The 26,484-nt window shown below is 58.0% G+C and overlaps 1 protein-coding gene and 1 long non-coding RNA gene across 7 annotated transcripts; one reads left to right on the forward strand and one right to left on the reverse strand.

Moving 5' to 3' along the window:
• Positions 1-3,074: 3,074 nt before the first annotated feature.
• On the reverse strand, positions 3,075-24,893 carry GRAMD1A (GRAM domain containing 1A). Of its 6 annotated transcripts, none has more exons than XM_043600570.1 (20): positions 24,812-24,893; positions 17,423-17,633; positions 17,314-17,334; positions 16,754-16,838; positions 16,512-16,615; positions 16,339-16,434; positions 15,519-15,599; positions 11,979-12,091; positions 11,662-11,812; positions 10,913-11,111; positions 9,898-10,041; positions 8,181-8,299; positions 7,957-8,099; positions 7,151-7,254; positions 6,892-7,065; positions 6,707-6,794; positions 5,881-5,892; positions 5,444-5,551; positions 5,240-5,360; positions 3,075-3,532 (listed from the first exon to the last, which is right to left on the reverse strand). In XM_043600570.1, exons 2-20 carry the CDS (start codon positions 17,522-17,524, stop codon positions 3,440-3,442), a joined length of 2,058 nt encoding a protein of 685 aa, XP_043456505.1. In that variant the 5' UTR covers positions 17,525-17,633; positions 24,812-24,893; the 3' UTR covers positions 3,075-3,439. The 6 variants fall into 6 exon arrangements, with proteins under 6 accessions (XP_043456505.1, XP_043456503.1, XP_043456506.1 ...); XM_043600568.1 differs by lacking the exon at positions 24,812-24,893 and adding an exon at positions 24,134-24,278; XM_043600571.1 differs by lacking the exon at positions 24,812-24,893 and adding an exon at positions 23,526-23,754.
• LOC122495083 lies at positions 24,767-26,352 on the forward strand. Its single transcript, XR_006300334.1, has 2 exons — positions 24,767-24,883; positions 25,018-26,352. It is a non-coding gene; the product is annotated as an uncharacterized LOC122495083 (long non-coding RNA).
• The last annotated feature ends 132 nt before the right edge of the window (positions 26,353-26,484 follow it).

Consider the following 26,484-nt stretch of genomic DNA (forward strand, 5'->3'; position numbering starts at 1 on the left):
TTACCGCCGGGGGCCCAGCCCCGGGGCCCGGCGTCCGGGCATCCCCGCCGCGCGGGCGGCGGCCGCTCCTCGGGCTCCTGCGCTGGCGCGCGCGGCCGGGCGCATTCGCCAGGTGCACCGACCCCGGCCCGGCTCCGGCTCGGGCGCGCTGAGGCGCGGGCCGCGGTCTCCTGCGCACTGCAGCGGCGGCGGCGGCGGCGGCGGTGGCGGCGGCGGCCTGGGGAGGGAGGAGGGAGCGGGAGGGGGCGGGATGAATCACCGCGGGGGGAGGGCGCGGCCGCCCAGCCTTTGCCGCAGCGGCCCGGGAGGCGCCCGCCGCACCGGCCTCTCCCGGTGGCGCAGGGACCGCGGCTTCTGGGCATGGGCGGATGGCCTGGGTGTCCCCTACCCTTCCCGACGCTGGGGACCCCCAGCTTCGGAGTCTGGAAGAGGTCACCCCCAGAGTCCCAGGAGGGCTTAGAGGGCGTTTGAGGGGCAAGGCTTCCGACTTCAATTTATGGAGGTCATCCTCCTGGGATGGAGGGGGACTTGGCTGGGACCTCCAAGTGACCTCCCTCTCAGATCCCTGGCATCTGGACCTGAGGGGTCACTGTGCAGGAACCCAAGTGGGCGTAAGGTGGGGGGGGGTGTCATGCTAGGGCCACGAGAATACTTCAGACTCCACCCAAGCAGGAGGGAGGGAGGGAGGGCCATGCCGGATCTACACCACAGAGGCTTCTCTGGGGGTTTGGGGGTACCTGTTTCAGGGGGTAACTTGGTCTCTGATGTCATTCACCCACCTGCGCCTCCCGCGGCTCAGTACCCCCCCCACCCCACCCCAGGCCCCTGCTGCTGTTCCCAACACAGCAAACTTATTCCTGCCTCAGGGCCTTTGCCCTCTTTGCTCTTCCCTCTCAGCCTGCTCTGCCTCTGCTCTTCCCCCGGTAACCAAAAGGCTCACTCCCTCTTCTCCAGCAGGTCCTGGCTCCAATGTCACCTTCCTCAGGTCTTCTGTCCATTCCCAGGAAACTGCCTCCCCTGTCCCTTACTTGACCGCAGTTGTCACTACCTGACATTTTTGTCTTCCTTTATTTAGATCTTCCTTTCACCCCCTGTTCCTTCAACCCTGGGATACAAGATCCCCCCCAGGTGAGGACACTGTCCTGGGCACCACTGTATTTCCAGCACCAGAACTGTGCCTGGCACATTATAGGTGCTCAATAAATATTCATCAAATGAATAAATACATGCCAAAGCTCTAGCCCTTCGCGTATGCTGGATCCATTTCTACCTCCCCAACATTGGCAGTAAGTCCTACTATTACCCCCATTTTACAGAAGAAAGGGAGGCTGAGAGTGGCTCACACCCTTGCCTCAAGTGGAAGGGTCATGTAGCTAGCCTCAGGTGGAAGGATCTGGAATCCTGCCCCAGCAATAGTGGGTGGCTTGTCCTTTTAGTAGGTTCTGCCAAATGGAGAGGTTGGGGGTGGGAGCTCTGGGCTGTCAGGACCAAGGTGGGAGTGAGACTTTTGGCTGGCTGCTCAGGTCCCGGCCTCTGGTTTGGGGTGGGGTGAAGTTCCAGAATCCCCCTGACCCAGTCCTGCAGAGGAAGAGGAACAAGGATGTGGGGCAGGCTCAGGGCAGAGGAACAGGAAGCCAGGGACACTGGACACCTTTGTGGTCTGGGCCTCTGTGCCAACACCTCCTGGGCTGTGAGATTCCTCTGCAGAAAATAACTCTCTTGCCATTCCAAGCCCTCCCTCTGGCAGCCCGTGACAGGCAGAGAGGCAGTGAGGACAGGCCTTAGGCACTGGGCAGGGGCATCTACTCACAGCCCTATAAGCCGGTGTTCACTGAGCACCTACTATGGGCTTGGTGCTATTCTAAGCACTTTACTAATAGGAACTGAAATTCTCCCCACATGATGGGTATTACCATTATTCCTAATTAACAGGTATGGTAAACTGAGGCCCACAGTGGGTGGGTAACCTGCCACGATCACATAGTTAGAGGAGAGCCTGGCTCTGCCCTTTGCCACTTACGGCCCCTCCTGCCTCCATCCAACCCTTCCTCCAGTCCTCTCCCTCAAGCCCTTAATCAAGAACTTTCTTACAGGCTGTGTGTGACATGTCAAAGGTCTCTCCTTACCCCTCACTATGGAACCAGAACAGGGCTGTGTGAGACAGACCTGGGTTCTACCTGGACCAGAGACTTTGCCTCTAAGCCCATTTCTTCATTGGTAGGTTAGAGGTCCGGATGGCCTCAACCTGGACAGGCTGTTGTGGGGTCCCGCAGGGGTAGGACCTTGCATCTAAATGTGGAGACACCATGGACTGGGCCTGCAGCCCTCGTCTTCTGCAGAGTGGCCTCAGTCATGTAACTATCCGTCTGTGTCTCATATGGAGTCGCCGGGAGACTTAAAGGAACACCAGACCCTGGCATGGAGCCTGGTGCACACTTGGTGCTTCCTACAGGACTTACTTTTTTCTCCCCCCAGTTCTTCCACGATGAGTAACATTATTGGAAACTTCCTGAGCCAGGCCCTGTTGTAAGCGGCCACGTTTATGAACTCCTCGACTGTTGTAGTAGTCGTGGCTCGCAAAGCAAGGTCCCTGAACAGGCACCATCAGCATCCCTGGGAACTCGCTGGCGGTGCAGACCCTCAGCTCACCCCAGATCTGCAGGCTCAGAAACTCTGCGCGTGGGCTCTGGCACTCTTTCAATAAGCCTCCAGGAGATTCTGGTGCAGCTCAAGTTAGAGAACTAGTCACTTCCAAGAACGCTGGGAGACAGGTGCCACTCTTATGCCCGTTGTACAAAAGGGGAGACCAAAGCTCAGAGGGCTTGACCCCGCTCCATGTTACATGACTGCTAAAAATCAGGGGTAGAACTTGAACTCGGGCCTCCAGGCGCCTGACTCTGTCCTCACAGCCTGGCACTGGACTCTGATGACACAAGGCTTGTGGAAGATGCTAGAGAATCCCAGATCGTGTCGGTGACTTAGGCCCCAGAAAATGGACCAACCCCTGCCCCCCGCCCTTCTAGTGCAATGGGAGGCTCCCACCCGCTCCCAGGGACCTCACAGGCACAGCCACAGCCATTTCCAACCCTTTATTGGGGCTCTGTCAGCCCCAAATAAATATAATACATTAAACCCAGAGCTGAGGGCATCGTGCACCCCAGAGGCACCCCCCACAACCCCAGCTGGGCAAAATAAGTTAGCGGGGGGCCTGCCGAAAGCCAGGCCAGCTCCCTGGCTAGGCAGGCGATGGCAGCTGGACTCGCACACGCTGATCTAAAGTGCATCTCGGTTCTGTGGTCCCCATGTCTGTGTGGCCCCTGGCTGGGCCACTGGGAGGGGCGGGCGGGAGGCTCCCGGCGCTCACACCGTGCCAGCAGTGGCCGCCGAGGCTCTGTGTCCATCTGTCCGTTAGGGGGGTCGGCCACATGGCTGGGTGTCCTCAGGAGAAGCTGTCGTCGGGCCGTGGCTGGGAGTCGAAGGGCGGGTCTGAGACCGTGATGCCTTGATGCAGCTTCTCCAGAGAGAACTTCATCTGGGAGGAGGAAGTGGGCAGGGTAGGGGGTGAGTACCGGCAGGGGTGACGTTCCTCCCCTTCATGCAGTTGAGGGACTGGGCAGGGTCCAGAGAGGCCACATCCCCTGCCAAGGTCACCCTGTGACAATAGCGGAGCCACACTGCACCCAGTTTAACTTCCAAGGTGCTGGAGATGGAAGGTGCCCAGGTGGCCCAGGTTCAAGTTGCAGCTCTGCTACTTACTGGGTAGCCTCGGGCAAGCCCCTTAACGGTCCCAACGTCCCTCAGCTGAAAGACAGGTCAGTCACAAACCTGCTTCACAGGATTATTTCAGGGATCCGATGGGCAAACACCTGGCACTTGGCACACAGGAAGTGCCTGATGCACATCAGCTACTCTTGTTCCCCGCTGTGTGACCTTGAGCAAGTCTGAACTTCCCAGACCTTAGCACCCCCATCTAAAAGATGGGGAATAACAAGAGCATCCCTCTCATATAGGCTGGCCACGAAGAGCAAATCAGTGGGTCACAGCAGCACATGGAACAGTCCAAATCAATCTGTGGCTGCTGCTAACAAGTCTATGAAGTTGACCCTGTGCCCTCGGCAGTTAAGGGAGGAAAATAATGGGACTTTAACTCGGGATGGGGAGGCCCTGCCATCCCTCTCTGTGAGTGACGTGACCCCAGCCTCAATGCCTTTCCACCCTGTTCTGCACGGCCCTTCCTAGCACGAGCGTCTCCCCGCAAGTATGACTTCAGGGTGCAACGAGGCCCCTAGAGGCGACTCCATATCACGGTCTACGGTGACCACACGTGATTTCACCATTACCCACCAACTTGGGCTCTGATACCCTTGGGTGTCCAGCCAATGCCAGCCAGCTCTCGGCTTCCCACACACCCCCCTCCCACCTAAGGCACTAATCCAGGACCTGACATTTATGCTGACCCACCACCACATGAATTGGGCACCTACTGTGTGCGGGCATTGGGTTCACACTAATGACAGCAAACGCGTGTACAGAGTTCACTCTGAGCTTGACGTTGTTCGTACGTGAACTCACTTGATTTTCACAACGGTCTTTGAGGGAACAGCAATCATTGTCCCGCTCGCAGAGGAGGAAGCCAAGGCTGGCAATGGTGAAGTCACTCGCACAAGGTCACACACCAGAATTTGAACCTCAACATCTGAATAGATGCTGCCACCGCACTACAGACAGTGTCTGGAGCAACCCCTTCTGGAGATCTGACCCCAGCATCCTCTGGAGAAACTCTTTCCCACCTTCACGTGACCCTAATCACCCCACAGCGGCCGTGGGGTTCAAGGACGAAGCCTCGCCTACCCCCGGCCTCTCCGACTGGCTCAGGGACGGGCCTGTGACCCTAGCAGCCAGTGAGAATGAACGCTTTCCTTTACATGTCAGCCTAGAGCTGCAGGTACCACCCTGGTCAAGGGTGGGAGAGGAGGATGCCCAAAACAAAGCCAGCCCTGGGGGTGAACAGAGTCAAGAGATGGAATGAGGGTGGCTGGATCCAGCCATGCCTGAGGTCAGACACCCGTGGATATTTTTCCTGGGACGAGGGCCAATTCTTTCTCCGATTTGTCCAGCCACCCCGGGAGCTGGGGACTCTGAATGGCTTCCTCATTTTACGGAGGAAGAAACTGAGGCCCAGATGTGTCTGCCACATGGTGGGATCTGACCACAGGGCCCTTCGGCCCCAAAGCCGCACCTCGTCTAGGAGCTCCACGGAAGCCCTCAGGATCTGCCTCCACTTGTGCACCTCGACGCTGTGGAACTGCTTCTGCAGGGCTAGGATCTCCGCCCACTCCGTGGCCGTCTGGGGGAATTTGCTGTAGGGGATGCAGGGCTTGAGTGGGGCGGTCGCCTTTCCCAACCTACCCAAGTTCCCAACCCCCTCAGGCCACCCACTCACCCCTTGGCCAGGGCCAGACTGTGCCAGGACTCGAAGGTATGGGCCGTCCTTTCCAGAGACCAGAGGCGGTAAAAGAGGAGGACATTGAGGGCGATGAGGACGATGAGGCTGAGGGCAGGGGTCAGAGGTCAGAGGTCAGAACCAGCACGCAGACACTCCCATAAGTCAGCACCCACACAACCCCACCTCGAAGGAGCACCACAATTACCCCCTTCTCAGAGGAGAAAGTGAAGGTTCAGAGAGGGTGAGACACACGCCTAGGGTCACACAGTCCACAAGCAGCAAAGTCAGGGTTCAAATCCGGGCCTGACACCCACACCCCCTAACTTGCACAGCAGGCTGCCTCACTGGGAGAGCTGGGGGCACTGAGTGGGGAGAAGGGGCTGTGGCTGGGACTGAGGCGAGGGGTGCCAGGGATGCGGGATGCGGGGCCCTACCTCACACAGATCCTGAGGCGGCAGCAAGGGGGAGACAAAGAGGTGAGAGCCGCCCAGCCCTGAGAGCCGCCCCCGCCCCTCCGGAAGCATGCTGCGCTGCCCCGCTCTGGACTGCCCGTGCTGGGAAACTGAGGCCCAGAGTGTGTGACCAAGCTGACTGTCACTCCCCAGGGTCTGCTGGGAGCTCGGACCTCACTTCCAGGTCCTCGGAGTGCCCTGCCCCCCACGTCCCCTACCGCCCCCCAGGCCTTTGTGCACGTTAGCATCCCTGCCCGGGCTCTCTGGGTTCTCAGCTCAGGAATCCTCCACTGTCCCAGGAAGCCTTCCCCTGCCTCCCACAGCTTTCCCGTCCCGGCCCTGTCCCCCAGCACTCTGGCCTGGTGTTAGGTCCGTTAGTCACTACCGTGTCCCCAGTGTCACCCAGGTTAGGGTTGGGTACAGAAAGTAGGAATGAGATGTGTCAGTGACAGTGCTCCTTTTCCGTATCTCTCCTGGAGCACCTCATTCCACCTCCTTTGGGTGCCTGCTCCCCCAGAATGCCCTCCCTGCCCCCTGGGTGAGGGCAGGCCCTTCCGACCTCCCAGAGCCCCCAGGGCTTCCCTCTTCCAGCAGGACACGCTTCTCCACGACCCACTGAGCAGCACACTGTGTAAGGAGCTCTGGGCACCTTCCAAACATCCTCTCCTTTCGTCTTTGCCCGGCTAGGAGGTGTGCCCATGCTCCCGCTTCAGGAGAGGCCCAGAGAGGCCAGGCACCTGCCCGACGTCACACAGCCAGAATACAGATCCAGGCCTGGGTGACCCCAAAGCCCGGGCCCCTTACTCACACGACGCTGATGAGAACAAGGGCGCTGGGGATGCCTGCCCCGGGACCCTGGTCCACGGACGGTTCCGAGAAGCGCGAGCTGAGGGAGCCTGAGGAGAGCACCACGGAGTCAGACAGACCCATCCCGGCATGACCCCCCCGAGCCCCGCTCCTCCGTCTGCCCTGCCCAGGCCTGAGGGGACACACCCGAGGTGTGCATGCCAGCCCGGGCACAGGGGTCAGGGTCCGGGTGCTGGGGCCCATCGCCGTGACCCCTCCAGCTCAGGGGCCGCTTCCGCCTCCGCAGGCCTGACAGCAATCCCCGGGCATCCTTCCCGCCTTCCTCCAGGGACAGCTTCTCGGCTTTGGCAAGCTCTCGCTCTGTGGACACAGGAGAGGCCTCTGCACGGCTGCCCCTCGCCAGGCTCCGAGCCCGTCCCTGCCCTGGCCAACCTCCGGCCCCTACCCAGGTGGTGGAAGTAATCTTCGATGCCACTCCACGAGTTCTTCTCGATGAGTGACTTCACAAGGCTCCAGGGCTGTTTCCGGTAGCGGATCTCAGAGGACACTCTGGGGTTGGGGAACAGGGCGAGGGGGTCGGGGTCTGACTCCAACCTCGCAGCCCCACTCCCCAGGGGGAGCTCTCCTTCCGCCAATTCAGAGAGGGCCCGTCGTCACCCACAGACACACACCTTGACAAGTCTCCCGACCTTAGCAGCGCCCATCCACGCCGGCAGCTGACCCCGCACCTCCTTCCCGACTCTTCCATCCTGCCGCTGTGCCCCAGCTCCACACGGAGTCTGAGACAGCTCAGCACATCCCACTCCTGATCTTCCCCCGAAACCTATTCGTCCCCACCTTCCCCATCGCAGTCAATGGCAGCTTCATCCTGCTATTGGCTCAGGCTGGACACCCCCAGGTGCTCCTGACACGTCTCCCCGAGAGAAGGGATTGTCTGGTTTGCTGCACCCCCACCGCCTGGAACAGTGCCAGGCACAGAGCACATAACCCACAGCCAACAAACAACTAAACCGATCACCGTGCACTCAGTCACTCGCCTCCGGCTCAAACCCCTTCCACGGATCGGGGAGAGGTCCCCGGGGCTGCCCTCGTCTACCCTCCACTGTTCAGGGTTCAGAGAACTCAGGGACCCAGAACGTCTGCTCCTCTGCGGTGGTAACCCACGTCGTGCTGCGGGCTCGGGGTGGGGACAGAAGGGCGGGGACCCCGGGAGCAGCAGGGTGGCCAGTGAGGGGCCAGGCCGCCGCTTACCGGAGTCGGGCCTTGTTCCGGGCAAGGCCCAGGATGCAGTAGCGGTGGGCGGTGTAGAAGTAGTCGTGGTAAGGGATGCCCTGCGTCAGCACCTCGGAGTCCACCACACATGCGCCTGCCTGCGGGCCGCGCCGGAACAGCGTCTGCGGGGGCGAGGAAGGAGGAAGCGGTCAGGGGCACGCCACCCGGCCACGCCACCCGGCCCGCCGCTCTGCCTGGCCCACCTGTGTCTCCACCACAGAGGCGCTCTTGGGGCCCAGCGGGTTGCTGATGGGAATGGTGTAGGTCAGCACTCGGCGCTGGTGGCACTTGCTGTCCCCGCTCCAGGGACTCAAGGTCACATCTGGGGGAGGCAGGAACAGGATGAGGAGACCATTCTCCAGTGTCTGCCCACAGGCCATAGGAGAAAGCCTTTTCGGGTAGTTCCGGTTCTCTCGGGACTTGCCCCCAAACCCACCCCACCTCCAGGCCCCCCACCTTGGTGTCTGCCCCACCTTCCTTCTAGACACCTAAAACTTCAGATGTCGGTGATTCAGAGCTGGGACTTCTCCCTACACTTCTCACCCATCCTGGGGCCTTCTTGTCCACTCTTGCAGCCTCAGCTTCCCTCTCTGTACCAGTCCAGGCTTCTCCCCTGAGCCTCAGACCTAGGGCCCTGTGACCTCCTGAACACCTTCTCTTGGAAGTTCTCCAGATACCTCACACCCACCAGGTCCCACGCTGGCTTCCGCATCCCCCTCAACCTCCCTTCCTCTCGGGGTGCCATCGCAGGGGCAGCCCCACCATCCCCCAGGTTCCCCCCGGAGGCCTGGGCCTGCCCTGGACACTCCCTCCCCTGGGTATCCACTTGACCTCCTGAGCATTGCGCCTGCTTCAGCCCACCCCTGCCCACCCTGGGTCCCGCTACAGCCCCCGGGAATTTCTGGCCTCAGTTTCCACCTCTGAGGTCCAGGGGGTAGCTTCTTAAAGCCAAGCTTGTGCCCTGCCCCTAACCTGCCTAGAATACTCCCTGGCTCTCCAGGGCCTCTGGACAGAATCGGAGTTCGTCAGTCTGATGTGTCAGTGTCTCCAGGACATAAGCATAGTTTTGAAGACCGTGGGGCCCCAACTCAAGGCCCAGTCTTACTCATTCTGCAGGGGATTTACATGGTTCATTTCCATGGACAGAGGAAAAAGAAACAGAGAGAAACTACCTTCTGACTAGCCCCTCCCCGGCCTGAATCTTTCAACTGGTCCCACAGTCAACCCTTCCACATCACCTGACGCTGGGGCTCCACCTCGCCACACCTGGCCACAGAGGCCCGGCCTCAAGGGACTCACCCAGCGCCTGCCTCTGGTCTCAGGACCTCTGCAGATGCCTTGCTGGCCTCCTGGGTTTCTCCTCCATCTGCTCCCCCTTCCCCAGAAGAGTTCCTCCTTCAGGCCTTGGTCTCAATTTCACATCCTTCCAGCTGCTTTTCTGGATACCCCTCAGATCACAGCTACCCCTCTGACACTCACAGTCTCGGCACATCTGTGACTTATTTGTGTACCTATTTACCTTCGTTCTCACGAGATTCTCGAGTTCATCTGGCCTGGCCTCTGCACAAATCTGACAGACTGGGCACTAAAGGTGTGATCGTGAACTTGTATTTATTAAGCGCTTACTATATACTACCGTTCTAAGACACTTTTCTAGCATTAACTCACATAGTTCATAGGAGACCTGGATACAACAGGTACTATTATCACACCCCCAACGTACACAAGAAGAAACTGAGGCAGAGAGGCTTGAAACCCGGCGCAAGGCCACTCAGCTAGTTAAGAGGCAGAGCCAGTCCGGTCTCACAGATGCTGCTTCTAAGCCAGCAAGGGCGCCACATGTGCACAGCAGCCACCCGCTGTCTCCTGCTTCCTCCTCCCCACCCCCGCCCCGTGCCTGTGCAGCCTCAGCCCCCTGACCTGTGAACTTGCACTGCTGCAGGAAGCCCTGCAGGAAGGGCGAGTCCGAGAAGAGCATCTGCTGGAGCCGCTCGGCACCCACGTGGAAGACTGAGTTGATGAGCAGACGGCCAGAGAGGTCAGGAAGCAGGGCGGCCAGGTCAGCTGGGTGACGGAGAAGGGCAGTGGATGACGCATTCCTCCCACCTCGGAACGGCTCTGGGTGGCTGCCCCCTTCCACTCCCAGGCCTCGTACGGTGGACGGACAGACCCACCCTCCAGGGCTGAACGCAAGTGGAGCGCCCACTGCTCGGCCCCTTTCAGCCACAGGCTGGCTTTAGGGTGGGCATGTGCCCCAGGGTCAGCCAGTCAGGATTGGTTCAGGGGTGGGCCTGGGCTCTCAGCCACAGTGATCGGCTCCGGGCTGGGCTTGTTGCCCAAGTTGGACCAAACAGAGCCAACCCTAGAGCTTCTGGTGCAGCCCCTGGGAAAAGCGTGCTTTCTCTCAACTAGGCTTGTCTGGGGCGGGGCTGGGGCTCTCTGTGCCCCCACAAACACAGAGGCTACCTGTGAACGAAGCTGGCACAGAGAAAATGGAAATAGTCATAATAATGACAACAACAGCAGCCAACACTAACGGGCCTGAGCTCTTTGCGGATGTTAACTCATTTTAGCGTCCTTAACACCAACCCTATGAAGTAGGTATGATTATTGCCAACCCCACTTTTCAGGTAAGTAAAATAAGTCTTGAAAGAGATTAAACAATTCGCCCAAGTTACACAGCTAGGAAGCTGTGTAGCCAGAAATTGGACCTCGGCAATCTGGCTTCAGAGTCTGTGTTCTTATCTGCTCTGCTCTGCTGCCTTCAAAGCACCGCTAAAGACACACAGATTTCTAACACCGCCATCTGTATGCCTTACCTGCCTGCCCACCCCTGGATTTCAGTCCCACGAGCCAGCAAATCCCTTGCTAACGCCAGCCTGTGTAAGGTTTACCACACATAACCGAAGAGAAGGACTCGGGCCACCTGTCTCACCTTCCTCCCCTGTGGACGAGGAGGAGTTACTCGTGTCTGTCAACAGTTCCTCACTGGGCAGCAGGTCCAAGGGGCCCAGGGAGGTGGGCCCATCAGGCGGGGTAGGCTCTGCGCTCGGGGGTTCAGCCACCGGCGTCACTGTCTGGCTGGAGGAGGCGTCGGGCTGGCTGTCCGTCTGCTCCTCCTTGTCCTCCTCTGCCTGCAGAGAAAGGGCTTAATCCAGCTTTGTCCCACCGCCATTCCAGCCCGAGGGCCCCCGTGTACCCGCATTGGCCGTAAGGACTCAGCGCTGTAGGGAAACCAACGCTGGAGGGTCACGTGGGCACGTAAAGCTTCCAGCTGAGCATGTCACAAGGGGCCCTGGGGCTGCCCGGGTAAGGGCCCCCCTCAGTCCCGACCAGGCCCATCTTGGGTGCCTGGGCCATAAGCCTTCTGATGCCCCTCCTGCCCACTGGTCCATCCTGTCCATGCCTTGTCTCCTACTTCATCTGTCCATCTGTATATCCATCTGTCTGTCCATCCGTCCATCCATCCCTTGCTTCTTCTGTCTCTTAGCTTTTCCCTGTCTGTCTGCCCTTGAGCTGATTGCTCTCATTCCCCGTTTTCTCTGCCATCTTTTCAGGTCCATCCCATCCCTCCATCCATCCCCTCCCCACCGCCCCCCTCAGTCCGTCCCTCTCCCTGACACCACCACCCGCCTTCCCCTCTCTCGCCATCAGCATCCTCTCTGTGCCCCATCCTCCGCTCACCCCGTGGTCTGCATCGCTGCTGGCCCGGGAAAGGTTGGGGGTGATGCGGCCACGGCGCGAACCCACCGGGCTCGGCTCCTGGCTATTGTCAGCTGCCCCAGAGGGGGTGATGTCACTCAGGGCGATCACATCTCCCACTTCCTTGGGGTTCCTGTGGGGTAAAGGAGGGTGTGAGATGGCTGTATCTCTGAGACCCCCCACACCCTCCTGGTCGCCCAGACCATATACCCACCTCAGTCCAGCCAGGACTCCCAGGAGCTCTGCACACAGCCCCTTCTGTCTCCCCCGACCCCAGGAGCCACCAGCCTCTGACTCACCCCAGACCATTCAGCTGCAAGGGGCAGACGTAGTCCTCATCCTCGCTGGTGAGGCCCAGCTCTGAGCCGTAGCACTGATGCACCAGGTGCCAGAGCTCACGGGGACTCAGCGTCTGGGCAGGCAGGACATGGGGTTGGCCTGAGTTTCCCTGGGCCCAGAACCCTTGTTCTGAGCCCAGTCCCCACCAGCCCTCCGACGCGGCGCTCCCCCGGCGTCCACAAGGGGGCAGCCCTCACCCAATCTGGCTCCGAAAGGTCCGGCACCAGGAGCCAGGGCCATCTGGACTTTCCCCCTGGGTCCTCACGATACTCCCGCGTCTACAGGTTAGCATCCCCAGACTTACAGAGGAGAATATGGGGGCCCAGGGAGGGGAAACCACGCGCTGAGGTCACACAGCTGACTGGGGGCGACCCAGGGATTCAAACCCAGCCGGACCCCAGAGCCAACGCACCCTCCGCCAGGCCATCCTGCCCCTATCTTCCTTAGTGCTCCTGGCCAGAGCGGCAAGGCCGACGACGAAATGGTAGTAAAAAGTTAAGAGCAGCAGCAGCAGGGGCGGCCATCCACTGAGTTGTTACCAGGCGCCAGGCACTCTTCCAACCCCCTCCCGCGCACTCACTGAATCTTCAAAAACAATTCTGTGAAGCGCTAACGCCGTCAGTTTAAGGCAGTGACGCTGAGGCGCAGAGGTGCTCAAGTGGCGGGGCTGAGATGGGTCCCGGGGAGGGGCTGGTCTGGCACCCTGGAGCTCACCATTGGACGGGTCTGCCCCACAAGAGCTGACCCGACTGAGCACGGATTCTGGGCTCAGCCCTGGAGCTCTGGAGTAGGGAATGTCCCTATCTGAAGGGATTCAGCGACCTGCTGGTCACTCAGCTCCTCAGGGATGGGGCTGGAATCCCAGCGCTGGCAGGCTGGCTCCAGGCCCTGAGCTTTGAAGCCTCCTCTGCCCCCACCCTCCCTGGAGACCCTGCCGCTGCACTGTCCCTCCCCAGGCTCCTACTCCAGCACCCTGGCCCCTGAGGACGGGTGTGGCTGGAGCCGCCCCAAGGGGACAGGACAGGAGTGCAGCCAGAGAAGCAGGCTTGGCCTTCTGGGGTGCCGCAGGCCAGCAGGAGCAGCCTACCCGACACCTATCCACCCTCCCTCCCTGCCGGCAGAACCCCAATGTGTTTGGGGTGAGACTCTTCCCCACCCCTAGGGATAAATTATAACTGGCTTACATCGAGTTTTCCATCTTTCCTTTGCAACTGAGGGTGGTCATGTCACCCAGTTCTAGCCAAAGAAGTGCAGAGCCCTCCTTTAAAGGGGGTTTTCCCTCCCTGATAAAGGAAAGTCCCCTTTCTATCCACCTGTTTCTCCTTCACATCTGGGACACTCATGTGAGGGCATGATGCCTATAGCTGAAGCAGCCATCTTGCAACCACGAGGCAAAAAGCATGTGGACAAAACATCAAAATGCAGAGGGTGATAGTACGGAGGAACAAACAAGAGCTTGGGTCCCTGATGACATGGGGGAGCCCTCAAATCCACCCTGGACTGCCTGCCTCCAGACCTCTAGTTACATGAGCGTCAGCTGGATATAGAACCTAACCGCAACAGGTCAGAACCCCAGCTCTGCCACACAAAAACCCTTGTGGCCATGGGCAAGTCTATCGCTCCATGCTTCGCTGGTGAAACAGGTAATAACCATGCTGCCTCGTAGGGTGGTTGTGAAGATAAGGTGAATTAAGTCATGTAATGCTCAGATCAGCGCCTGGCACCCAGTAGCACCATAAGTATTAGCTGTTATGAACTCAGTATGTTTGTTTAAAGCATGTTTGGTTGAGTTTTCAGTTACTTGTGGTCAACTGTATCCTACGTAAACTCATGCAACCACGGTGGGCACTGTGGGAGGGTCTGCTCAGGCTGGCGCACAGCAGATCATCAGAAGGCAGGAAGTCCAGGGGCACCTGGGGGGCTCGGTCGGTGAGGCGTCTGACTCCTGATTTTGGCTCAGGTCATGATCTCACGGTTCGTGGATTCGAGCCCCACATCGGGCTCTGTGCTGACAGCTCAGATTGGGATTCTCTCTCTCCCTCTCTCTCTGCCCCTACATCGCTCTTATGTGCTCACTCTCTCTCTCAAAAATAAACTTTAAAAAAAAAAAAAAAGGGATGGGGTCAGTCTAAAAGCCCTTACTCAAAACCTGTGGGGCAAGATGTAATTCAAAATTAAGCAGTTTGGGGGTTTAAAAAAGCTAATACAGTGCCTATACTGTATATAGCAATACGGTATCAATAACGATAACTGTATTATGTTTAGTATTCAGTGCGGTATATACCAAAGGTTCTCAAAGTGTGGTCCAAGGATTTCTGGGGGTCCCCAAACCCTTCCAGGAGATCCATGACACCAAAATTATTTTCGTAAGTATGTTAAGTGCTACTAGCAATATGAGATGCTACTCGCTTTTGTCACTTTTATTCTCATACTGGTACACGGTGGAATTTTCCAGAGGCTACATGACATGGGATGCTGCCTTTTTCCAGGGGCCAATGCAATATGTGCTCCTGTATTCTTGTGTCTGAGAATTCCCCAGTTTCAATTTCTAATACAGTAAATATTGGTAGACATAGCCCACCTAAACAAAAGCTCTTTGGCGTCCACAATTATTTTAAAAGAGTATGAAAGGTTCCTGAAGCCCTACAGTTTGAGAATCACTGGTATATTCTATATTGGATAGATATTATAACTTTATATTGAATTCCAATTATACCTAAGGTGTACCTCAGTCATGCACATTGATATTTTTTGTCCTGAAACACATGAACAGTCACACTGAGATAAATGGAGGCCTGAGCTATACAAGAAGCACATGCGGCCATTTAAGTATAAATGAATTAAAACTTAAAATGCAGACATTCAGCTACACTATCCACTTTTCAAGAGTTCAATAGGCACATGTGGCCAGTGGCTACCATATTTTGACAGCATGGATGGAGAATACTTTCATCTTATTTATTTATTTATTTTTTAACATTTATTTATTTTTGAGACACAGAGAGAGAGAGAGCATGAACAGGGGAGGGTCAGAGAAAGAGGGAGACACAGAATCTGAAACAGGCTCCAGGCTCTGAGCTGTCAGCACAGAGCCCGACGCGGGGCTCGAACCCACAGCCCGCGAGATTATGACCTGAGCCGAAGTCGGCCGCTTAACCAACTGAGCCATCCAGGCGCCCCGAGAATACTTTCATCTTAGCAGAAACTTCTATCAGTGCTGATACAGACTACAAATAACCATGCTAGCTCAGGTGAGGTTTTGCAGCCACACATACAAAGATACCTCCCTCAGCTGAGAGCAGTTTTGATTTGTGGACAGTGAATAAAAGGCCATGGACGCACGTACATGTGGACAGGCCTGGCACTAGGGCCCATGGTGGCCCCCTGGTGGAGTCCACAGATGCTGCAGGTACGGCAGGCCTGTGCCCATTCCCCAAGTTCTGGCCCTCCCGGCTCCATGATTTCCCCTCATCCCCCATCCAGGTCCCGTCCAGACCCACCTTCTCAAGCAGCGCATTCTGCCAGAGGCGGAAGATAAGCAGGAAGCAGCGGTCCCGGGCCCCAAAGGAGGTGAAGAAATGCTGCAGGAGAGAGAGGGGTGTGATGGGGTGGGGGACAGACATGGCCTGGATCTCCATCCTGATGCATCCGTTCATTCCGCCCTTCATTCACTCCACAGAATGTCTATCCTATGCCCAGCCTGGCAGTGGACGATGCTGGAGTCACTGTGTTGAGGACACGGCCCCCGGCCCTGCCCCCGGAACTCACAGCCCAGGGCGAGAGACAGGTATGGCCCAAAGTGGTTGGGCTGTGATGGGGTGAAGCCCAGGGCACCTTCCCAGTCTCCTTCGGCCAGTAGGGGTGGTCACCCAATCCATGTTTGACCAACAAAACACAAAGGGGAGTCGGCTGTGAAGTCTTCCCACCGTTCCCTTCTCCCTTTCTGAGTCATTAGTGGGAGGCAGCCATCTTGGGACCACGAGGCAACAATCATCAGGACAGAATGGAGTGTCAGGGGGGGCTTCCAAGGAGAGGGGGCATCTGAGTTGACAGATATAGGAACTCACGAGGGAAAAATTTTACTAATAATATTATCTCCGAGCAGCTATGTGAAAGGACAGACTGACTATAAGGACTGAGACGAGGGGCTGGTGTGGGGGTTCCAGGTCGGTGGTGATAGGCCAGGCCGGTGGAACGGCAAGGGGGTAAAGAGAAAGCGAGGGATCCGAGAGTTCAGGCTGCAGAATAAGCAGGGCTTGGGGCGGGAGGGGCTGGCTAAGACCAGTGACCACAGCCCCCCGAGCAGGTGGTCAGGCTCACCTTCTCGCTCTCAGTGCAGATCTGGATGGCATTGGGGATCAGCTTAGCTGTCTTTTCCTTCTTCAGACACGTCACTTCCTTCAGCTGGATGGAAATCTGAAGACGAAAGGCCAGTCAGAAGAGGCCAGGGCCCAGCCCGCCCGGAGCCCCTCCTTGACCCTGAGTCGGCTCACTGTTGTTTCCCAGCGGAAGATGTTGCTGTAGAAGCAGATCCAGTTCTCAGAGAGGTAGAGGCGGCCCTGGAGGAGGATCTCGCGCTGCAAGGCACAGGAGTAATCTGAGGCGGCCGAGGGGAGAGACGGCAGACACCCGAGTCACACACGCTGTGCTGGCCAGCGAGGGCGGGGAGAGGCGGGAGGGCAGAGCTGGGAACCCAGGGCCCGGCCCAGCACTGGGTCTGGGCGTCAGGACTCACCCACAATGAGGCGTTCAGCCTCAGGGAGTTTGCTAAACAGTTTCCGGAAGTCCTCGTTCCGCTGTTTGTATGTGGGGCTCAGCATCTGGGGGAGGTTGGAAGGTGAGTACCCGGATGTGGGCTCACACCCCTACTTCTGCCCCACAAAGCCCCCAGAAGCCCCCTGAGTCTCCTCATCCCCAGAGAAGCTCTCTGCGGTTTCAAGTCTAGCTCACGTCTGGCCTCCACTGCCCATAACCCAAAACTAACCACGACGAGAGCTGTCATTCGTGGATTTCCACATAAGCCAGGCCCTGCAGCAAGTACCCACCAGCACCACGGACTCTTAGGGAGTGTTCCCTCCAGCCTTGAAAGGTTGGGACAGTTTCTCAGGAAACAGGCCCGGAGAAGTTAAACAGCTCACTCAAGGTCACACAGGAAGTAAGGAGCGGCACAGAATGTGACCCTAGGTCAGCTGGCCCCCGCACCCACTCCTTGACTGCTACAGCCTGGGGCTCCCGGCCCAGCACCTGCCCCCCTCCCTCGCTCCCCGCCAGCAAGCCCCCCTGCCCAGCACTTACACTGTACCAGCTCTGCATCTTCTGTAAGAGAAAGGAGCAGCGTCAGAATGAGCCCCTAACTCCCCCACCCTTCCACTTCTCTCCCCACCCGACCTGGGCTTGCACCAACCTTGCTATTGCGGATGAAGTTCCTGCCGCCCAGGCTCTGGGTGCTGGGGGTCCCAGGCACGCCACCCTTCTCTGAGGAGCTGTCTGACCCCTTCTCCACCATGGTGCCTGGTTCAGGCTCGGGTGGGGGCCGGCTTGAGGGCAAGAGCTGCAGCCGCTTACGGAGAGACGGGGAGCTGCTCGGCGTGCTCCGGCCGGAGTGGGGGGTGGTGCTGGGGGAGGAAAAGAGGGGCATCAGGGGGGAAAAACAGGCTAGGTGCGGGCACAGGCTTATTTTAGGAGGCCACACAGGAGCCCGCTGATCCCCACCCACAAATTTCTCTCCCCTTCTCGCAGGGTGACCGAGCAGTTCCCTAACTCTGCACCTCGGTGACTTCATCCGTGATCCAGGGGAGATAATACTTGTCCTCGTCTGCTTGTTTGGACAGTCAAGTCAATCAACACGTATAAAGTGCTTTTAGTAGAGCCTGGCATATAGGGAGGTCTATTTTTAAAATTAACTTATCAATTCATTTGTACGAACATTTACGGAGTAGCCACTCTCCAGTCTATTGCTTCAGCTAAAAAGCCTAAGCGTCTAATTTTTCCTGTTCACTCTTCATTTCTCATCTATCAGCAAGTCCCACCTGCTCTACCTCCAAGATCTACTTCAGTTATTTCTATTATGCCCATTTCCCCTGCTCCAGCACCCTAGCCCAGCCTCCACCCTCCCCCTCCCAGACACCACAGCAGCCCCGCCCTGGGCCCCCTGTCCCCATCCCCACCCCCCTGCAGAGGGTGAACCCGAGTCAGGTCAGGGACCTCCTTGTAAAGGCCGAGCCCCCCCCTCCCACCTTGGCACCCAAGGCCCTGCTGTGGCCTGTCACACCCTCCACTCCAGCCACCCCGGCCTCCTTTTTTCCCCAAGCATCACCGACAGCATTCCCACATCAAGGCCCCTGCACTTCCGTTCCCTCTGCCCAGAACATCGTTCCACAGCCCAGCCTAACAGATTCTGTCTTATTTGGCTCAAATGCTCCTCCTCCCCTGGGGGCCCAGCCCCCCCGAAGCCCACCTCACACTACCTCAACTCTTGCTGTTGGCTTATTCGGTTTGCCTATTGTTGCCTCCAACTGTGTGGATTAAGGAGGTCTTGGTTGCCGCTGTGTCCCTGGCACCCAAAACTGTACCCAGCACGCAGTGAACTCCCAACAAACAATGGTGACTACCCGGACGATCTGTGCACCGGCTGGAGCGGGAGCGGCAGAGGGACACTTGGCTCTGTACCAAGACTCCGGCAAGCTCTCTGTATCATTACTTATTCCTCCGGCAACCCTGTGCACGTGACACTATCACCATCCATCCCTGCTTTACAGAGGAAGAAGCTGAGGCATAAAGCAGCAAACCACTTGTCCAAGGAAACATTCCTGCTACTTTAAAAAAAAATTTGGCGGGGGGGTGGGGGGGGAGTGGCAGAGAGCGGGGGGGGGGGGGCGGGGGGCGGGGCAGGGAGAGAGAGAATCCCAAGCAGGCTCCACACTGTCTGTGCAGAGCCCAATACGGGGCTCGACCCCACGAACTAGGAGATCATGACCTGAGCTGAAATCAAGAGTCGGACACTTAACCGGCTGAACCACCCAGGGGCCCCTTGCACAGTTGCTTTAAGTCAGGGCAGGGTTCTACCTTGGGGGGCTTCTATCTACTCCATCCCAAGTCCCTGGACCACTCGGGGCTCCTCAGACTTCCCTCTCTTGCCTCCAAGCCTCGGCACAGCCGTTCTCCCAGTGGAGACTGCCCTTTGCCTTCTTCGCCTAGTGAATTCAAGTGCATCCTCCAGGATTCTTGCTCACCACCCCTCCCTCCTGGACAGAGCCTCCCTGCTGTGCGTCCCCATTCCCACAGACCCCTGGCAGCTCCCATCCTTTCCCGAACCACCGCACCACCGCCACTCTGCCTCTGCTTCCCCCATCCCAGCCCTGACTACTCCTGGGCTGTCACTGCCTGGTGACAGCTCCATTTCCCCCACAGGTCCATTAGCTCCCTGGTGGCCAGCCTGTTGTCCCGGTCACTGCTCTGTCCCCAGGATTGCTTGGACCAGGACCCAGGGTAGGCATTCATGTCACACTTGTGAATTTGTGGAAGAAAATTGTAAGTAAATAAATGAGATAGGTGGTGACCCAAGTGACTGCCGTTCCCCCGTACTACTGGAGCTGGCTTCTCCCAGACCTCCCTGACCCCTACCCCCTTCCCATGCTCTGCTCCCCACCTGCAGCCAGAGGGGGGCCTGTGAACACCTGAGTCAGGTGGGAACCCCCCCACCTCCCCGCTGTACCTGACTCCAGCTAAAAGCCCAGGGCTGGACCTTGTCATCAACCCCTTGCTCACTCTTCCCCAGCTCCTGCCTTGGCTGTTCCCTCTGCCCAAACGCTTCCTCCCAGATGTCTGGAGGGCTCCTGAGCCTCCTCAGGTGTCTGCTCAGTGGATGCTTCTCCAAGTCTCAACTCTCTATTGAAATCACACTCCCCGCCTCTCCATCCTCCTCCCTCTTCCTCTTTCTCCTCAGCCCTTCCCCCACTTGAACTTCTGGAATCTCTCTCTCCATGCTCCACAGGGGAAGGGGGTTTGTTTCCAGCTACATCCCTATGGCCTAGAACTAGGCACAGTAGGTGCTCCAAAAGCATCTGCTCCCTGTGGACTGAATGAATGGCTGACCCTCTCCCGCCCCTCAGGGAACCCAGATTCAAGCCAGTGTGAGACCTGCCCAACCCCTCAGCGACCCCCGGCCACTTGCTCCCTGTGTGACTTTGGGCAAGTGTCTGCACCTTCCTGTACTTCAGCTCCTTCCTGAATACAATGGGAATAATAATAGCGTCCACCTCACAGGGTTGTCTGGGGGAGAAAGTGAGGTAATATACAGTTGACCCTTGAACAGCATGGGCTTGAACTGCACGGGGTCACTTCTATGGGAAGTTCATTCAACAGATACAGTACACTCTTGTACATGTATTTTCTTTGTTTTTTTTTTTTCTTTCTTTTTAAGTAGGCTCCACGCCCAGCCTGGAGCCCAAGGTGGGGCTTGAACTCACAACCCCGAGATCAAGACCTGAGCTGAGACCAAGAGTCGGTTAAGACTGAGCCACCCAAGCGCCCCATTTTATGATTTTCTTAATACCATTTTTTCTAGGTTACTTTATTGTAATAATACAATATCGTAATAATATAATACAGTATATAATATAGACACTAAACAGAATAACGTGTTAATCGACGGTTTAGGTTATCAGTAAGGCTTCAGATCAACAGGAAACTAAGTAGCTACGTTTTGGGGGAGTCAAAAGTTACACACCAATTTTCCACTGCGCGGCAGATCAGCCCTCCCTAACTTCTGTGTTGTTCAAGGGTCAAGCGCACATGAAGCCCAGGGCGTGGAAGGCACTCCGCTCTGATCAGTAGGGACTAGGGCTAAAATGAGGACAAGGACCGGCCATCGCCCCAGCACACCTGTGTCCAAGATGCAAACGCCGACCCCGACAGGCACCATATAAACACCTCAGCCTGGGGCTCAGGGCCCAAACTGACCCCCAAGCTCCACCGTTCACTAAGCATGCACTGAGCACGTGCCCTGTGCCAGGCACTGGGGACACAGAAGTGAGCAAAACGGATACCTTCCCTGCCTGCAGGGACCTGACATTCGGTTGGGGAACAGAGATGACCGACAAGAAAACGTGTAAACGAAGACGCTGATCTCAGACGCTGGTCTGTGCTATAAAGCAGCACAGCTCACAGCACCGGCAGAGCAGGAAATCGTGAGACATGCAGATTCGGGGACCCGGGACCCACCTCCAGGTGGGGCCCAGGAGACTGGTGCATGTTCAGGTTTGAGGACCACAGAAATAAATGAGGGCTAAGTGGGCGGGTGGGTGGAGTGCGGGGCACACTTGAGCTGAGCCTGAGGACAAAGGGCAGCTCTGGCAGGGGAAGGCTGTTTTAGGGACAGAAGCATGGAGTTCAGGGACAGGACAGAGCCTGGCAGGTCTGAGGAGGACTGAGGTGGCCAGCGGAGCTGGGGAAGGAGGACAGGAGGGTACAGGCCCACCTGCGGGCCCCGAACCTTGGTCAGGAGCTTGGGCTTCACCCTGAGGGCACTGGTGAGCTATGCAAGGGTTCTGAAGGAGGGGGTGACCACATTCCTCCCCCGTCTCATTTTCTCACCTCTCTACCCTAAAATGCAGACCCTCTCCCCTTGTCCTACCTTCCCACAGCCCCAGGTCTAGGGGGCTGGTCCTTAGGACTAGGCCAGTAACAGGTCCATTAACACACAGACGGGGCAGGTCTCTCACCCCCAGATGTGGCTCTTTGTAGGAGGAAGAGGAAGTGCTTGAGGGCAGGCACAGCCCTGAGGCTGCCCAACCAGACAGGCTGTAGCAGAGGGAAGGGAAGAGCCCGTCGTGGCTGAAGGACCGTTGGCGGGGGGAGGGGGCAGGGACTCGGAAGAGAACCGGGTTTTGCCCCTGCAGATACGGACTTCCGGGGCCTAAACAGCCCTGAGCTCTCGTCACAGAGGAACAGACGCACACGCAGGTGTGCATAAAAGGGAAACCTGGTGTGGGTCCCACACAGCCAGCATCACGGGCAACCGTACTTCCCCACGGTGCAAGAAGTCTCCCCCACCCCACACCATCCCGGACACGTATGCACACACACCACAGAGTCACAACCGGACACACAGGCAACTTACAGTGACACCTGGAGCCCACACGTGGCAGCGGTATCAGGGTGTGTTACCCTCACGCAGGACCACAGTGTGCCAGCACTGACACACGCAGCTGCAGCATGACAAGCACGCTACAGTCACAAAGTCCCAGACGTCACACACACATGAATGTGCGTGATGCATACATGCAGCTGCAGAGGGTCACAGAAACCATAGGAAGCCCCGGATAAATTACATGCACACATACAGCCTCGAGAAAGTCTCAAAGAGGTGAAAGCAAATCACATTCTACAGAGAGCGCCATACAAGTAGAACAGCCGCAGAGGAACAACGTCAGTAAATTTAAGTCACAGGCTCAGCTCGACTCTCCCGATGTTCACCAACTGGTGGGGAAGACAAAGGGAAGGCCTGCTCTAACGTGGCAAGGGATGGAAGTGCCAGCTATGTCACCGCCAGAGAACCCAGACACTCACAAAGCCATGAAGGACCCAGGAGGTCACGGCCACATCTTAATAGCACAGTGGCCAGGTATTGAAATTACGTGTGGCATGTGCTTTCTCAACTGCAACAGGGGAACAATGCCAGTTCTTACTGCTCGAGAGTCAAGGGTACACCCCAGGTCTCAGGAAAGAGGGTCCCAGGCCCACTAAAAGCCACAAGGGATTTCTTCCTCTTGCTCTTCACACACATAAAGCCCCAGAGTGTCTCAGCTGGACACACAAAGCCTAGGCACGCGCAAAACTGCCACATATGAATACACTCCGGAACCTTCACACGAAGATGTAATCAGAGGTAAATTACAGGCACAACCCCCCAACCCCAGGGGGATCCAGCCACATATGCCAGGCCCCAGACACACAATGTCACATCTGGACACACACAGGTAACTTACATTTATACAAAGAGCTAATGCATTCAGAGAGGAATTACAGGCACCCAGACAGAAAGTGACAGCTGTAAGCACCGTCCCAGACATGTACGCACACACACCACAGAGTCACAACTGGACACACAGGCAACTTGCAGTGACACCTGGAGCCACAGATGAAATGAGAGGAAAATTTCACAGACACACACACTCAACCAGGGAGGAGCACAGCTGTCTGCACACTAGGAGACCCAGACACATGTACACACACTCCAAAGTCACAACCAGGTATGCACAGGTCCGACGGGATGTGATAATACTTCACACACTACGACCACAGAAGGTCACAGGCACACACGCAGAGCCCCCCCCCCCCCCACTAGAGTCATTGTCAGACATCCTCAGGGAACTTACAGTAACACATGGAGCCACAGATGGAGTTTGACGTAAATTACACACACAGTCAAAGATGATGCACAGTAGGGATACAGGCACGCGTACACACATTTCCAAGACACCTACGATTCATACTGGAAAACATACCGGGCCCAGGGAGTAGGAGGTCAATCCTGGGCCCGCAATCCCAGAGAATTTCAGGCACCAGGCCCCCACCATCGACAGTCCGAGGCTCACGGAGCCCCGCGACAGACAAGGGCGGTGGGAGGGGGCCCAGACCGGGAGGGGCTGCTCACGGGCCTGCCCGGGGCTCGGTGGCTGTGTGGGGGCCAGCGGGGGCTAGAGTCCGCCCAGCCTCCACCCCAGCCCCAAAGCCCGGGGTCGGCCTTGCGCTCACCCCTCTCCTCCCGGGCCGCGGCCAGTTAGGCCGGGGCCCTCCCCGCAGGTCACGCTCCCCGCGGGATGAGCCCGGGACCCCCACCAAAGCCCCGCCACCCCGGCGCGTCGCGCCCCGTCAGTGACGAGCGAGCCCTGGAGCCTCCCCGCCTTCAGCGCCCTGCCCCCAGGGCGGCCCCGGCCCCCTCCCCGCCCCCACCCGGTCGCCCGCCACCCCCCACCTCGCCGACCCCGCGAGCCCCAACCCCCAGCCTCGGCTCCGACCGCGCTACCCGCAAGCCGAGCGCGCGGAGCCGCCGGCCGACCGGCCGGCCCGGTCCTCCCGCCCGCCCGCCCGCCCGCCGCGCCCCGGTCCTTACTCAAACATGGATGCGGCGCGGCGGGCGCGCCCGGCCGCAGGGCACGGCCGGCCGAGCGGGGATGGGCTGAGCTGGGCGTCCCCGCGGGGCACCTGCCTCGCCTTCCGCGGCCGCCGCCCCCACCCGACCGCGCCGCCCGCCGCCCGCCGCCCGCGGCCCGCACAAAGGCCGGAGCCCCGGAGCAGCGGGAGCCGCCGCAGCGTCAGCTCACCCCTCCCTCCCCCGCCCCCGCCCCGTCGCGTCACCGCGCCGCCCCCGCCTGCGCGGGAAGGGGGGCGGTGCGGCCCAGAGGGAGGGCCCTCGGACCCGGGCGGGGGAGGGGCGGGGGGAGGGGCGCGGGCCGGCACCCCGCGGCGGGGGCTGGCCTAGGCCCGGGAGGCCCGGCGGGCGCCGCCAGGCCCGGAGCGGGAGGCCCGCGGCCAGAGTTGGAGATGCTGGGACGGGGAGGGGAGGGGGGTGCACCGGGGGAGGGAGGGCGACGCGGGGAACCGAGAGGAGCAGCTGGGACGCCGGAGATACCGAAACAGGAGAGAGGAAGAGAAAAGATAGAGACTGAGAATCGGAGGAGGCAGAGAAACGAACAGAGGAGAGAGAAGGATAGAAAGGGGAACGGTTGGTTCAAAGGAAACCCCGCCATGGCAGTGCCTCGGCACCGGCTGCGACCCTCTCCTCTGGTACCCGGAAAGGGTCTTCGGCTCCACTTCTGCCCCCGGCCGGGAGCTGCCGGCCGCCCGGGGCAGAACCTAAGAGGTGGGACGAAGTTTCTGGGAAGTGGAGGGGTGGGGGCTGCGAGCACCGAAGAACGGCCTCTGGCGGGAACGGGGTGGGGCCTGTAGGCCGCCTCCCTCTTCCCATCCGTTTCCGCCCCCCCCCCCGCCCCCCAGTGTTGGCCCAGGAGGTCCTCGACATCTGGGGACCCCTCTCCATCCCAGTCCCCGTCAGCAGACCAAGTTAGAATCCAGCCTGCCTGGCTCTTAGCTGTGTCGTGACCTTAGGCAAGTCACCCCAGTCCTGGAGATCCCACGAACTGTGTGGTAAGGGGCTTTCCCATGGGGCAGCGCTGGGGTGGGGGACAGCAGCCCTTTCACAGATGGGGAAGCCCCTCCTCAAAGACGGGAAGTGGCTTGGCCCAGGTCACGCAGCGGGTAGGCTGCAGAGTTGGCCACAGCCCTGCTGTGACGCGGTAACCTGCGTCCATCCCTGTGGGGCAGTCTGTTGGTGTCCCGGGCTCCTTGCAGGAAGACACGGAAACGTGAGTCCCACCTCACAGCTCCTGGCCGGAGGCACCTCAGCACTCCCCACCCTTCCCTATGACATTCTGTTCCTAGTCTTGAAAAAATTCCATTCCCATCTCTCTCCGCACCTGTGCAGCATCTCCCCTCACCGCCCCCCCCCCCCCCGCCCCAAAAGCCACTCCACTTCTCCATTTTGGTGGATGGCCGGCCCAAAACTTCCATCTTCCCTGACCCCTCTGTTTCCCTCACACCTACATGCAATCTCTCAGCAATCCCTGTCCACTCCACCCACAGAATCTCTCCAGAATCTAAGGACCTGGTGGCCCTTGTCACCATTCTGACTTCACCTCCTCCTCCTCCTTTTTTTGCATTCCCTCCCACCACCCATTTTTCCTCTAGCTCACCAGGCACCCCCACCCCTACCCGGGCCTTTGCACTTGCTGTTTGTTTCCTCTGCGTTCTTCTCTCGGATCTTAGGGGCTTCTTCCACCATCCCCCTCTGTTTCATTGGTGCCGTTCTCTATACAGGTGATCCTCGAACAACATGGGTTTGAATTATGTGAATCCATTTACACATGGATATTTTTACAGTATAGTACTGCACCTGTATTTTGTCTGCTTTATGATTTTCTTAGAAACATTTTCTTTCCTCTAGCTTACTTTATTGTAAGAATACAGTGTATAATACAGGTAACGTACCAAATACGTGTTAATTGATTGTTTATGTTATAGGGAAGCCTTCTGGCCAACAGTAGGTTATTAGTGGCTAAATTTTTGAGGAGTCAAAAGTTACACTTGGATTTTTGACTGAATGGTGGGCCAGTGCCTCCTAACCGCCCCCCCCCCCCCCCATCGTTCAAAGGTCACCTCGACTTCTCTTTACCCGTTTCTTCTTTTGAAATACTTTTAAATTTTTAATTAGGGAATATCTATTTCAAACTGGAAAAAAAATAAAACAATCATCCCCACCATCCATAGACGGTAGATGTGGGTATTTTGCCATTTTCATTTCAGATCTTATTTTCTTTTATAAACTGTTACAGGCACAGCCAAAGGCCCAGTTCCCCATCCCTCCGTTCTCTGGTCTTACCCCCAAGGTACCCACCTCCCTGAAGC

Source organism: Prionailurus bengalensis, chromosome E2 (genome assembly GCF_016509475.1).
Source record: "Prionailurus bengalensis isolate Pbe53 chromosome E2, Fcat_Pben_1.1_paternal_pri, whole genome shotgun sequence".
NCBI classification, from domain to species: Eukaryota; Metazoa; Chordata; class Mammalia; order Carnivora; family Felidae; genus Prionailurus; species Prionailurus bengalensis.